Source organism: Euprymna scolopes, chromosome 28 (assembly GCF_053919585.1).
Source record: "Euprymna scolopes isolate OS-2025 chromosome 28, ASM5391958v1, whole genome shotgun sequence".
Lineage (NCBI taxonomy): Eukaryota > Metazoa > Mollusca > Cephalopoda > Sepiida > Sepiolidae > Euprymna > Euprymna scolopes.
In genome coordinates, this window is record NC_136509.1 from 13,528,319 (window position 1) to 13,542,269 (window position 13,951).

The window sequence follows — 13,951 nt, forward strand, 5'->3', positions numbered from 1 at the left end:
GCTTGTGACAAGTTAACTCTAGAAAGAAACAATTTCAAAGATGATTTGAATTTGGTAAAAATATTTTCTTTTTTGTTCAATTGTTATTTTCTTTTAGTTAGAACTTAGAAATTTTAACAATTGCCATTATTTTAGTATATAATTTCTATGAAAGTTGATGACTTTCAAAATAGGGTATGACAGATCGAGTAATGACGAATTCCTGTCCTCCAACAAAATACAATTTTCACAAGCTTTTAGTTCACAAATTTGTATCTCATTTTTAAATCTCTCTCTGACACCCCCCTCACACACACACACATATATGATGGACTCTCCCATCGATTTCAACGTATGAGCTCCCACCACAACAGCTAAGTTGTTCGGAAATCCACACAGATGATTTGTTTATAGTGGTGAAGACTTTGTGCAGAACCAACCACATTTTTTGGTACAAATGCTAATTTTCATGGTGCAATGACCGTCACAGTAGACCTCAGAAAGTTTTCCTTCTCCTAAATGCATGTTTTAACGAAGATTGGAGATGCATCTCTCTCAGTGAATTCAACGTACCCTCAGATACCAACCTGGAAATTTCATACGACTCCGTGCCGTACATACAGCATCTAGCCTTCCCAAATGGTCACCCATCTGGTACTGTCCAGGCTCTTCATTGCTTAACTTAAGTGACCAAAGTAGCTTTAAGTAATTTATAAACCAAGAAGAAAAGTGCAATTTAAATTCTTACAGATATTAAGTTCAACATATTGCAGATTCAGCCCTTGCATGAGCGGGAAAATTCAAATACAAAAAGTGACTCAACTACATAACAATGAAATATAAACAAGAAACCTTAATTTATTGCGGACTATTATCCTAATATTTTTAGTTATTGTTTCATGACATTTCGGCCAAGTATTCCTCTGGCCTTCGTCAGGTGGTAACCACGCCGGCATAAGAACTCTGAATCTCCTGTATTCTCAGCAATTACTGCCATTCATAGTTGTTGTCATCTCATCACGTTTTGGCCAAGTAAGCCTTTGGCCAGTTTTGGTTAGGATTGAAACCGCTGTCTTCAGACAATTCTCACCTGGAACTGTAGAGATTCAATGTCTCTATCCACTGCGCCACGGGCCCCGAAGGGTGATCAAGGTTGGATTTTTTGGTCTTATAAATCCACTTTTATTCATTATCTGATCTTCTATGGTCGGGTCCGTACCGAATGGTATATATATTTTAATTAGAATTCATTATTGAGATGAGTGTTATTTATTAATTATTTAATAAATAAATTAATAAATAATACTCATCTCAATGAATTCCAATTAAATAATATATAAGAAACCTTAACTTAAATATTTGAAATAGTAAGTGGGGATCATCAGCTATTTACCATGTAATTGTTAAGGAGGCTTAAAAACAAACAAGCAATTAAATTCATGGCTCTCCAGTGGCACCGATCAAAATATTGCTTCCCTAATAACCAAACATTAGACACAATTCGGTTATTATTTCACTTATATATAAAATATCAGTTGAAGAGAATTCCAGCAAAGTGCTTGATTAAATTCAAAATAAGAATGAAATATTTCAATTTAAAATTCCGCATAGTTTTCTGAATTTGGCAAAGATTTTCAAATTTAATAAAATGAATTTGAAGAATGTTGAAGGTTACATTGGCCAAATGTTTTGGATATGACCGAATAATTCAGATAATAAAAATGTAAAGAACGTACTAGAAAGAAAAACTTTTGAATAAATTCTTTTGATCTCTTCTTGCTGCTACCAAAACTAGAGTCCTTTTGTTTCAAAATTCAAAAGTAACGCCTTCATTTGTATGAATCTAAATCGGCCATGACAAGAATTTCAAATCAAATTTCCATTTGGATATAAAATATACAAAACATATATATATATATATATATATATATATATATATAATTTTTTTTAAAATTTAAATATTTTTTTTTAAATCTTTATTTTGTTGGAAATTTGATGTTGAATTCCAAATATTTTTTTAAATCATTTTGTTCAAATTCATATTTTATCAAAACATTTTTGCTTGCTTCCTAGTGTGTTGTTTAGATGCCTTTTTGAATATTACCATTTTTCTTTTTCTTTCTCATAATTAACAATGTGCGGACATTGAATGTGTATTTGTTTTGTTAGGCAGTTGGCTCAAGAGAAGCAGACTCTGGAATTGTTTTTAAAACTTTGATTTCAACTCTTTAAACAATGTCTGAATCTCCATTTGTGAGTTTCGCTTTCAAAGTTTTATTTAGCAATATATCTTTCTGTTTTCAGTGATAGTGGACATAGTCTGATTGAATCACCTGTTGTGTCTGCAGTCGCATCGAGGTAAGTTTATGAGTTTTGATCAATTCAATATTTCTATTTTATATCCTCTCATAATATTCTTCATCATTCAACTGACAATGTATCCACTTGATTAACCATTTTTGATCTTGATAACTTGCGGGTTATTAGCAAAAAAATGTTGACAATTTTTTTTTTTTTAATCTTTAAATTATCGATCTCACTCACAGCACTATCCTCTACCTGTACAAGAGTTAAGTAAACCTTAAGATGGAGTACTGCTGTCACACCTGGGGAGGTACTCCTAAGAGTACTCTTTCCTACCTTGACAGGCTACAAAACTGTCTCCGAAATTTAGTCGGCAAGAACCTTTTCACCTCCCTACTTCTTTCTCACAATGTTACTTTTATGGTAGGTGCTCGACTGAGCTTGAATCTATGGTCCCCCTGCTACTGTAAAACTTTCACAACGAATAATCATCTAGCTACAACAACCATCAAGAATTTCACTCATTCTCTGTACCTAAAACTAAATAAAATTTCTATGAGCAAAGTTTTTTTTTTCTAAAACTGTTTCTGTGGAACACAATGCCGTGGGGCTGCTTCTCAGCTGACTATAACATGATCGTTTTCAAGTCTAATGTAAATAAGTTCTTGTTGAGCTGTCCTCCTCTTACTCAAGTTCCACAGTTTGTTTTTTATTTATATCTTTTTATCTATAAAAATCCGGAGTTAATTATTTTAAAATGGCTAATAAGATTTGTTCATAACCAAGAGGCCACAGAAATCTTCACTGCAACTGTAGTACAAATAAATCCATCTATATTTTAGATTAGGGATCTCCAAACTACAGCCCATAGGTCAGATCCAAATCATCAAAATCTTTAATCTAGCCCACGAAGCTCTTATGGAAAACGTAAAAATATTCGGAAAAAATTTGTTTAAATGGAACCATGTGAAAATAGTGTAGTGGTTTTTTTTTTTTTTTTTTTTTTTCAGAAAATGATAAAAAGAATGAAGCTTTGGAGAACTAGTTTTATTAAAAAGCAAAGCTAATAATCAAAACAGTATAAAGCATGTCCAGATTATTTTTTGTTTTGTTTTGACCCGTGTAGCTCTAAAAAGTCAGCAATGTGGTTACCTGTTCGAAAATTTTGGAAATCTGTCTTAGATGATCCTTGGCTAAACTTAAGTTAGATACCACTATCTATCTATATAGTAGAATATGTCGGTCTGTCGCTTTTACATTTTAAATAGCATTTTAGTTGGTATTAGTGGAGCCTACCTGACGTTACCTGGGAATGATGTTACTTTTATTTAGGTTTTCATTTTTGTTTTAACTATGTTGGTTATAGATATATTTTGCTTAAAAATATATATTTTTTAAAATATAAGTTTGAAAGATAAAGTTAATTAGTACAGTATCATTATTAAAGTATAAATTGGCCCAGTCTTATAAGTGTTTGTTTAGTGTTAATGGATTCGTTTTTAATAAATTGTCTCCCCTTCAGTAAAACTTCTTCCCTGTTCATGAGATGATGAGTCACATTTGAATCGAACCGAAAAATTTCTACTTTTCATGAAATTTTTACAATCTGTACAAAAAATTGAGAAAAACAATGATGTGTAATCGTTAAAGATTAAGCTTTTTAAGTTGTCTTTCATAGGACAGATACGATAGACCCTGCATTGGGTTTATTTTATTGGAAATGAAAATTGCTTTTTTTTTTTTTTCTGAAATGATTACAATCTGCATTAAAAAATTGTGAAAAACAATGACGATTAGCAACAGAGAAATATAAATCCTTTCCAAAATTTGAAATGGAAAAGTGATCCCACACAAGTCCAGATTTTAGCATAAACAGAACGATTGAGTTAATGTTGATAGATCTTTGAACTGGAAAGATTAAAATAGTCAAGATTTTTATTTGAAATCTAAATTTGTTGGAAATGGAATCCTCTCCAAAACTTTAAAGTGGAAAACAGACGAAACTTTTTGATTTTCAATGCAAGTACATTTGATGAAACTTGTATAATGTTTTGCTGTTCAAGTTCAATTAGATTCTAAGTTTATTTTTATATTAGTTGAAAATTGTAATTGTTTCATATAAGATGATTTATCAAAAACATGTTCTTATTTGCTATTAAACTTTTTTTCTTTTCTTTTTTAACGTTCAATGTAGTCAAGGCATTAATTAGCTTGCAGCCAGCAAGCTAATTAATATTAACACACCAACATATTTAAGGAATCTATATTGTATGGATAACAATCCATATAGTTAGAAAAAAATACAAAATGAAATTGTCTGATTAAGACTTCTACGCTAAAAATTTTCAAGACTTGAATCATACACACACGCACACATATATATAAAATTTCATTAGTTATCATTCCAAAACCAGAAGATGTACAAGTTACTTCAAACTCTTAATATTTTTATCATATGTTTGTTTTTTACATCTTACACATATTGTGTCAAATAGCAAAAACAGTTTTTTTTTTGGGGGGGGGGGTTACCGTGGAATTAAAAGTATGTAGTAATGGAAATATTGACAAAAGGAAATGGAAATCTTTTAAAGTTTACAAAATCATGAAAATAAAAAAAACTCTTATAGAGAGTGTGTGTGTATTATTATTTATACAAACATTATTTAGCTACATATTTGCAGACATGCTTCAGACGAAGCTGTAAAACAGTAAGACCTCTTCAAGTTAAATGAAGGTAAGGTTAGAGAAAAGTTCAACGCAAAGAGGTCTGGCTGTTTTATATCTTTGTCTGAAACATGTTTACAAATATGTAACCAAATAATATTTATATAAATAAGATTTATGTCTACTAAACAACTCTGTTTATTGAGACTTTTATATAAACGCAGTAAGAATTCATTGGATTTTTACCCTATGGATGTAAATTTGCCTTTGGATTACTATATATATATATATATATATATATATATATATATGTGTGTGTGTGTATATTAGGTTGGTGCAAAAATAACGTTTTTTTGACTTGAAGTTGAACATTAAAAAACATTTTTCCACTAAACTAATATGTAGACACACACACACACACACACAAAGTGACTGATGGTCTGTGTTGTGTAAATTTTCAATGAGTCAATTGTATTGCTTTGGAAATGCCAAATGTCAAACTGTCAATTCATAAACACTCCAACTTGTCTCGTATTTGGCATTATCAAATAACTATCAAGTTTTCATGAATGAAAAACCTTTTGATAAAAACTGTTAAAATGTTAACATTTATTTCGCAGTATCTTATTTTGTTTTTCTTCTTCGACTAAGAAATAAACTATTTTATTGCAACCTCGATTTCAGCATTGTGGAGAAGACGATCAAGGAAGCCATCATTGAACATGTGTTTGGAGTTTACCAGTCTGGAGGAAACTCTGATACAAAACCAGAAAAAGGTAATGAGGGGCATGGGAAGGAGGAGATAGATTTCTATGGAAATGTGATGCTTATTGCCAGCAATTCACAATCCACATTTTTATTCGTTTATCCTAATGGTTGGAAGGCGCGAAATCGTGTTGGGTACATCTTTAGACATTTTCAGAGAAATTCTTACGAATGGTTTGACATGTGCAAAAGCTTAACTGGTTATATGGAGTCAGGTGCTTAGGATATCTTTTTTTTTTTTTTTTTTTTGTCTTAGATAAATGATATGAAAGTGCATGAAGTATTTGGATTCTTGTTCTCATCTTGAGCGTTATTTTCACAACGTTCTGATCTTCTTCAGGTGTATTTTATTGAACTCTGTGAATCTGCAGAGAATTTTGAATGGAACTCTTTATTTAATCTCTGGGGGTATCAAGCTCTTGTTCCATAGACGTCTGAAGTAATTCACAGTTATACTTTAAGTGTCGCCCGCACTGAAGCTTGAACCTTCAGCCTCCAGAACTGTAACTTAAAACTGTATCCACTATACCACTGATCCTTACAGACAGAAGAATCAAAATAATATGCAAAATAAATCCTTATCTCAAAAATTCAGAAAACTACAGAAGCATGCTTACAGGGAATTGCATATGTGACATGCTGGAAAAGTGGGGGAGTATCTGATATAGCAAAAGCTCAACTGGTTATATGGAGTCGAGCAGTTGGAATACTTTTTGTTAATTTTTTTTTTGTTCTTGAGATAAACAATACACAACTCTAGGGAAGCACACCTACATGAAGTTGTATACATAACATTGCCAGAGAGGGGGGGAAGGGTTGTTTAAGGATGTCTGACAATTTTATTGAATTGATCTGATTTTTGATCTGGCTAGAAAAATTGAATTCCCGTTGGCATACTCTAAACTTCTACAACTTTTACTCCCTCTAATCAGTCATTACAAAAAGAACAAAGACCATTTTTGTATATAGTGGTACAAGATCAGGTTGTCTGAAGATACTGGTTTCCTGACCAAAAATGCACCAAAAACTGTTATATATATTTATTTTTCTTTTCCTTTTCAAAACTTAATCATGTTCTTCAAAACTAAAACCAAAACGATTATCTTAGACATTTTACCCACTCTTAAATAAAATGTTCTGTCCCAATTTCTGTACAGATTCTCTGAGTTCAACAGAGAGATTCCCGAGTTTGACAGAATATGTCTGAAGAAGGTTGTTACATCAACTGAAATGTGAAAATAAAACTAAAGACGAGAACAGTAGTGCAAAGAATCCAAATAATATGATTGATGTTATTGTTTTTTTCCATTTGCAAAACTTAATCATGCTTTGCAAAAGGAGAAGAGAAAACAACGAATCCAAACACAGCAGATAAATATTTGAAGATATAAGCAACTTGAAGCATAAAAACTTATTTTAAAATGACTAGATTCTGCATTAAGTAACCCGAAAAAAAGGTTGATGTGCTGTAAAACAAAACGTTTATGCAAATGTTCAGCTTTTCTTTTAAGGACACTCGTAATATTATGCTACAATGGAAATCGACCTTGAAGTCAGTGATTCTGTATATCATAATAATAAATGATTGTTATCTAACATTTTATCAGCTGTCGACAACAAATGAAATCATTATCATCATCGTGGCTGTATGTGGTCATTTTATCTTTTTGTGACTGATATGTCAACCACAATTCCGACTATCATTTGTGGTATAACTCTTAATTCATTTAACATTACAAATCTCAACGGTAAGCTTAGGCAGGGAGTATAAATTGTTTCAAAACAAAACACAATTTACTTTTCCTTTTTTTTTTTTTTTTTTTTCTTTGTTCTAGAATAATGGTGAGTTGCTTTCGAATTTAACAGAAAATCTTAAGATTTGCATTTTATCTTTTTTTTTTTTTTTTTTTTTTTTGTGTCCCCGACAAAAGGAGGGTGGACCTGTAAATTCACTCTCGTCTGTTTGTCTGTTCGCACTTTTCTCAATAACTATTCCTTGGAATTTTTAAAAATTTTGCACAAACGCTAAACATGATATGAGTAAAAAAAGTAACAGAACGGATTTTCTGCGAAAAATCCCCTAGGGATGCCTTTCAGGCTAAAATGGCTGAAATTAACACTTTTGTGCTTATAAAAAAAAATTGATGCCTTGGATTTTTATAAAACTTTTTGAAAAATTCTAACTTTCTATATAATTTTGTTTGTCTGGACTTCACGATAATTTTTGGGTGTGCCCCAAGGGCTCTTTCAGGGCTAATAAAAACACTCCATTTTTGGGACTATTTTACGATATTTGTCCAAAATTTTCTGTGTATGTCTATTTAACAGTTTTGCACGGTGCTGAATTCAAATTTATATATGCTAAGGCATTGAGGACTGTTGGGGCTAAATGGGGGCGGGGGGCAATGATGGACTTAAATATTTCTTTTTTTTTGCATGGTGCACAACTCAAATTTATATATGTTAAGGCCTAAAACTGCACCGTTTGTTCATTTTCACCAGGATTTGACGTCCCCTGGGGACTTTTTGGGCTAAATGGGGTAGAGGACAAATGCTGAACTTAATAATATTTTTATGCTTCGTTCACTCTGCACTCACGGGGGACCATGCATCCTTCACTTAAAACAACACATTTTTAAGTGAAATAAAATGGATTTTTTCATTTATTTTATTTCATTTTTGTTTTTAATATTCTTTGTGTGAGTTAATAAAATCTTGGAGTGATGACAAGGAAGCCTTTCAAAGAAAACTTGCACATATATTAGGTGCTGTACATATAATGAGTGCCGTACATGGTATACTTCGAAGTCTTTCCTATAGGAAAGACTTCGACTGTAATTTCTGTATTAATCTGTAATTTCTGTCTGATTAAATCTATCAGACAAGATATAATGTGTTTGTGTTTCACACCTACATGTAACTTTGATAAATGCACACAGAATTATTTTTTCCTATTTATGACTAATTAAATATTTCTGTAATCGAAAATAAAAGATGAGAAAATGAATGTTTAAAAATTCTAATAAAACAAAAAAAAAATTGTAAATATGACTATTTTGAATAAATTTGTAATTTTTCTCAAAGCCACCCATGCAACGTCCTGTTAATAAAACTTGTTGAATATAAAATCTGTCATTACACTGGATTATTCCAACTATTATTCTCATCTTGTTTGTTATTTTAAAAATATTTTGACTGATGTAATCTCCAACCTTCTTAGGGTGCATCTTCTCAAACTTGGAAATCTATACCGAATTGTGAAGTGAATCCTTTGTTTCATCCACGGGGTAGATTGTTCTAGCTTCCTAAACCATGACTGGGTAGAAGTGTTGCTAAATTTTTATTTTTAGTTAATGTTATCTGTAGTGGAGATTGAAGCTTTAACCTAATTGTCAACCAAGATGAGAATGATAGTCCGAATAATCCAAATAATCAATCCTCATCTAAAATGTTCTGAAGTTATTACATTGTATTAACCATAACCGAATGAAAAGAATCCATTTTAAAAGAGAAATTCCTAGAAATATTCTTTACATATTCATTAGTTGAAGAAAAACAAAATGAGTTTTTTGTTTTTTAAACAATTTAATTGTAAATGTCTAAATATTTTGTTATATCTGTAAAAAAAAAAGTTTTTAATTTCAAGATTAAGATATAAATTTAAAGAAAAATTTCAAGATAAGTATTTAGATATACATTTAAAGAAAAAAAATTTGGCAAAATCTTTTTTCTAATGATCAATTTGTTGAATAAAAATATTTCTTGACATTAGAATTGGTTTCATTCATCTTGCAGTCCAAAAAAATTGTTGACCTATAAAAACAGAAGCGGCACTAAATGTGTATTTTGCGTGAAATATTCTTAAGGGAATAGTCTATAAACTGATGTGTATAATTGGCAATTAATTTTGACGGGATTGACTCTGCAATATTTTCTCTTCATCAAATGTCTTTATTCGTTTCCTAACAGGTTTGATGTGTTTGGCTGGCAGCAGCAAATCTCAAGATACCAAAAAGTCTGAGAGAAAGTAAGAACTCTTTTCCTATTCTTTTATCCAATTTTTTTGAAGAAAATTAATCGGATATTTTTAAACTTAAAAGCAACTTTTTTAAACATTTTTTTCTTTATGACGTTTTTAAGACTAACATTCTTATTACTTCAATTTTTTTTTTTTTTGCAAACTTATTTACTTTTTAATTTAAAAAAATGTTGTTACAAAGAATAAAATCAACATTTTTTTTAATTTACAATAAGCAAGACTAAGAACTATTCCTCAAAATTGAAAAATGTCTCATGTCAATAGGATTTCAGGAATGTAAAAACAAATATTAAATAACTAAAAGAAAATTAAAATCTGGATGAATTAAAATATATTTAACCATATTATATGACCAGACAATTATTTTTATTTTTTAAATAAAATGTTTTTTATTTGTTCCAAAGCCGTGAAGATTCTTCAGAGTTTGGTAAATCTGTGATTGATAACAAACGACAAAAGACGAAATCAACTCGAACATCAAACGAAATGAGTGGATCAAGTCTTGGCATTCAGGTTAGAAAAAGAAAAGGTTTTTCTTGCATGGCAAAAAAGGAATAAAATGATTTCTTAAATAATACATATTTTTAAGATAGCTCAATCAAACAATGAGTTGTAACTGTCTGTGACTGTTTTATTTCCTTCAATAACATCTTACAAAAGAAGTATTCATGAACAAACATACACACATATATATATATATATATATATATATATATATATATATATATATATATATATATATACACTGTTTTTTATTTATTTATTTTTTTCAATTAGTTTCAAAAGGGAGCTAACTCTTCCTGGAGCTAACTCTTGATTTCATTATGATTTAGATTTATATCTGATGGCTCTTTTAAAAATAGACGTTCTTTTCATGGCTTCCAACTGTATTTCGCTACAGCTTGGTCTTCCAAGGATTGTTTCTAAGTATTTATTAAGTTGCTTTTATTATTAGGTCAGTTGCTTCTATCACAACCGGTATAATGTGTATTTCTTTCAGAGACCATGTCATTTGAAAACATTTTTTAGGTCCTGAATTTTTTTTTTTGCTTTGCATTCAGCTCTTAGGGCCATAGCCATTTGTGACTGTAACATCAATAATAAATGCAGTTCTTTCGGATTTGTTCCATATTACAATGTCTGGCTTGATGGCCCTGTCTTCTATGGATCTGCCCCCACTGTGTTTGTATAGCTCTAGTATTGAGCTATTAAAGAAACTTTGTGTTCATATTTATATTTAAACAGAAAATTTGACTTGTAATATATATATATATATATATATTCCAAGTTTAAGTATGTTGATAACATGAACTAAAAAATATTTTCTCAAAAACGCTCAATACATGAGTTTTTGATAAATAAAATTATATAAACATTATAAAGAGTCTTTGTGGATCGATCAGTGTTTCAATAGTAACATATCATTGAAACTCCAAATAATTCTTGCAATCAGAAAATTAAAAATCTTTTTAGTTTAAAATTTGAAAACGATTTTAAATGAGATTGTAAAAAATCAGTCTTGTTAATGTTGAAATGTTGATTGATCCATGTAGACTCCTTATAAATTTTATATATGTGTGTGCGTGCACACACACACACACACACACACATATGTATATATATTTTGTTACACATGCGATAAAGAGGGAAGGTTAAGTAAAAAGCAAATGAAGGGGTATGAACGGAAATTTACGACAAAAACAAATGTTTATCTTTGTAACACATTACTAAAGGGGTAGGATAAAAGGGGAATTTACGAGAAAACAAAAAATATTCATTGCACATGTTACACGGGTAAAAAAAAAAACGAATAGAGAAACGAAGACTGAACACCAGAAAAACGCGAGAAAGAACGAACACAGACACCAGTGATAATATTTCAAAGTTAATTTTATTATAAAAATTTAAACTATGATAGGGAGGGGGAATGAGATTAAGTAAAAATAAAAGAAACAGATTACGGGGGGGTGGAAAGGGTATCTTTACCTACTATCTGAAAATGCCAACGAGAAATATATCAATGCAAAAAAATACATCAGTCCAAACAAAACAATGGCAAAATAAACTCATTGATTTAATATATGAGAGAGAGATATTTAGAGAGATGACTTACAGTTTTTATGTTTCTTTTTTTTTTCTTCCTACGTGAAGTTTAACCTCCATTTTATTTGCTTCAGACGACAGTTTGTAACATGCGGTATTCATGTGTAGTATTTATCCAATGTTTCGATTATTTTTGGGGTGCAGTGTCCCTCATGTTCATAGTTGACATTCTATATTTCGACAATGCCGGTTCATTCCCCGCTTCTCTGTCATGGTGGAGAGGAAATTTTCCATGTGCACGCGGCACGGCGGAGTGTTCTGTACCAAAAATGTCGCCCACCCCCTTTTTTCTTTTTTTTTTACCCCCCCCCTCTCTGTGTCTTCTCTATACATTTCTTACCCTCTCTTTTCTTTCTTTGTTGCTTAGTAACTAACAGGGGTCAGAAAGTGTGTTGCTGAGCAGGTGACCCGGTCACCTCACTTGCTGATTCACCCGCTGAATACCTTTCTCACCTCTCTCTTTCTTCTATACTCCTTCTCTTTCTTCTATACTCTCTCTTTTTCTTCCATGGTGATAAAATATAAAAACAAAAAAAACGATACACTTCTCGTCAGCCTACAATTAAATTTTTAAATTTTCATTTAAATACATAATCCAATTTAAGGATTATGTCACAATATGTGTGTGTGTATGTGTTGGGACAATTAATTTGAATCGAGAATCAGAAAAATCAAAACTTTTGTGGTATTGGAAAAATTTGTGTCTATCTTCCGATGTTAAAAACAATTCTTGTAATTATCTTTTTTATTTGATTTTGTTTAAAACAAAATCTTCTCCTGCTGATAATAATAATAAAATAATCAATATTTATTGATTTTCAGCTACAAGTAAAGCTAAAATCTGTAGATTATGCCCAAAAGTATGTTTTTTAACATTTGAGAAAATATATGCACATTTAACATGTATTTTTACAGCAATCAGGAAAAATAGCAACTTTAATTTAATATTTAGAGATTTACAAAGAATCGGATGAAAAATTTGGTACAGAATTGGTAATTGTATCAGAATCGGGGGGGAAAAATGTTGGAATCGTTCCATCACTAATATACAAAATTAAAGGTATTCAGGAGGAAAACTCATGAATTAAAAACATGGTTATTAAGAGTGCTCAATAAAAAAAGCAAAATATTATTAGTATGTGACCTGATGAAGACTTGTTGGTCCTGATCGACTACTTGTCTGAAACATTAGCATGTTCAGTGTAGCAACTATGTAATTGTCTGTATAAATAAAAATATATACGCACACACAATTTTTCAAGAAATGTAATTTATTCTTATCAAATTTTTATCTATTTGATAATTTCGTGATGTACATCATTTTATAATTTTATTTTGCATCGATTTAATGAATTTTATCTGTTTTATTTTTTTGAAAGAAAATGCTAGATTCTGACATTTTAAAATTTCTTTTCATTAAAATACTTTTTTGTCTTTGGCCATAAAAAAATTGGATGGAATTTTTGCATCAATAATTTCTTTCTCATTTTAGATCTCAAAAAATTTAATTTTGTTAACATCAAGTTGATTGACCTCATCTTTCTGTTGCAGGGTGAAGAAGTTGCAAGCCCCAAAAGTCGGCGACCATTGCAGCATTCAAGTGTGGTAAATCAGATGAAGAATACAGACACTCATCATGGCCCACGACACGGGACAATTGAGTGGTAGGCATTTTCTAAAATAATAAACTCTGGAATCATTCTGCCAAACTCTGGGAATCTACGCAGCATTTTGAACAAAACCGTTTCTTTAATTCATGATGGTAGCGTGTTCTCGTTTCATTAGCTATTACAAGGTAGATTATAATTCACAAATATATTTTGAGTGTTTCCCTTACTGAGAATTGAACATTCAACCTCTAGAAGACTTTAGCTTACAACTGAATTTTGCCGAATATTTTATCAAGTATGCCGCAGGTCCTTGTGTCCATCTGATGGACTTAGAGAATACTCCCCTTGTAAATTAGATAAAGGATTCCGTTCGAAATTCTGTACAAATTCTCAAGTTCAACAGAAAGATTCCAGTTTGACACAATACGCATGAAGAAGGTCAGAGGTTACATCGATCGAAATGTTGTGGAAGTCATACTTAAGAACA

At 30.8% G+C, this 13,951-nt stretch overlaps 1 protein-coding gene across 6 annotated transcripts in view; it reads left to right on the forward strand.

Moving 5' to 3' along the window:
* LOC145249474 (protein FAM13A-like) overlaps window positions 1-13,951 on the forward strand; it is a 388,341-nt gene that overhangs the window by 312,164 nt on the left and 62,226 nt on the right. For all 6 annotated transcript variants that reach the window (XM_080111053.1, XM_080111056.1, XM_080111054.1 and 3 more), the window contains 5 exons: window positions 2,284-2,337; window positions 5,632-5,723; window positions 9,682-9,739; window positions 10,156-10,264; window positions 13,406-13,518. In XM_080111053.1, coding sequence (XP_079967179.1) covers window positions 2,284-2,337; window positions 5,632-5,723; window positions 9,682-9,739; window positions 10,156-10,264; window positions 13,406-13,518 — 426 coding nt within the window. The remainder of the gene's footprint in view (window positions 1-2,283; window positions 2,338-5,631; window positions 5,724-9,681; window positions 9,740-10,155; window positions 10,265-13,405; window positions 13,519-13,951) is intronic.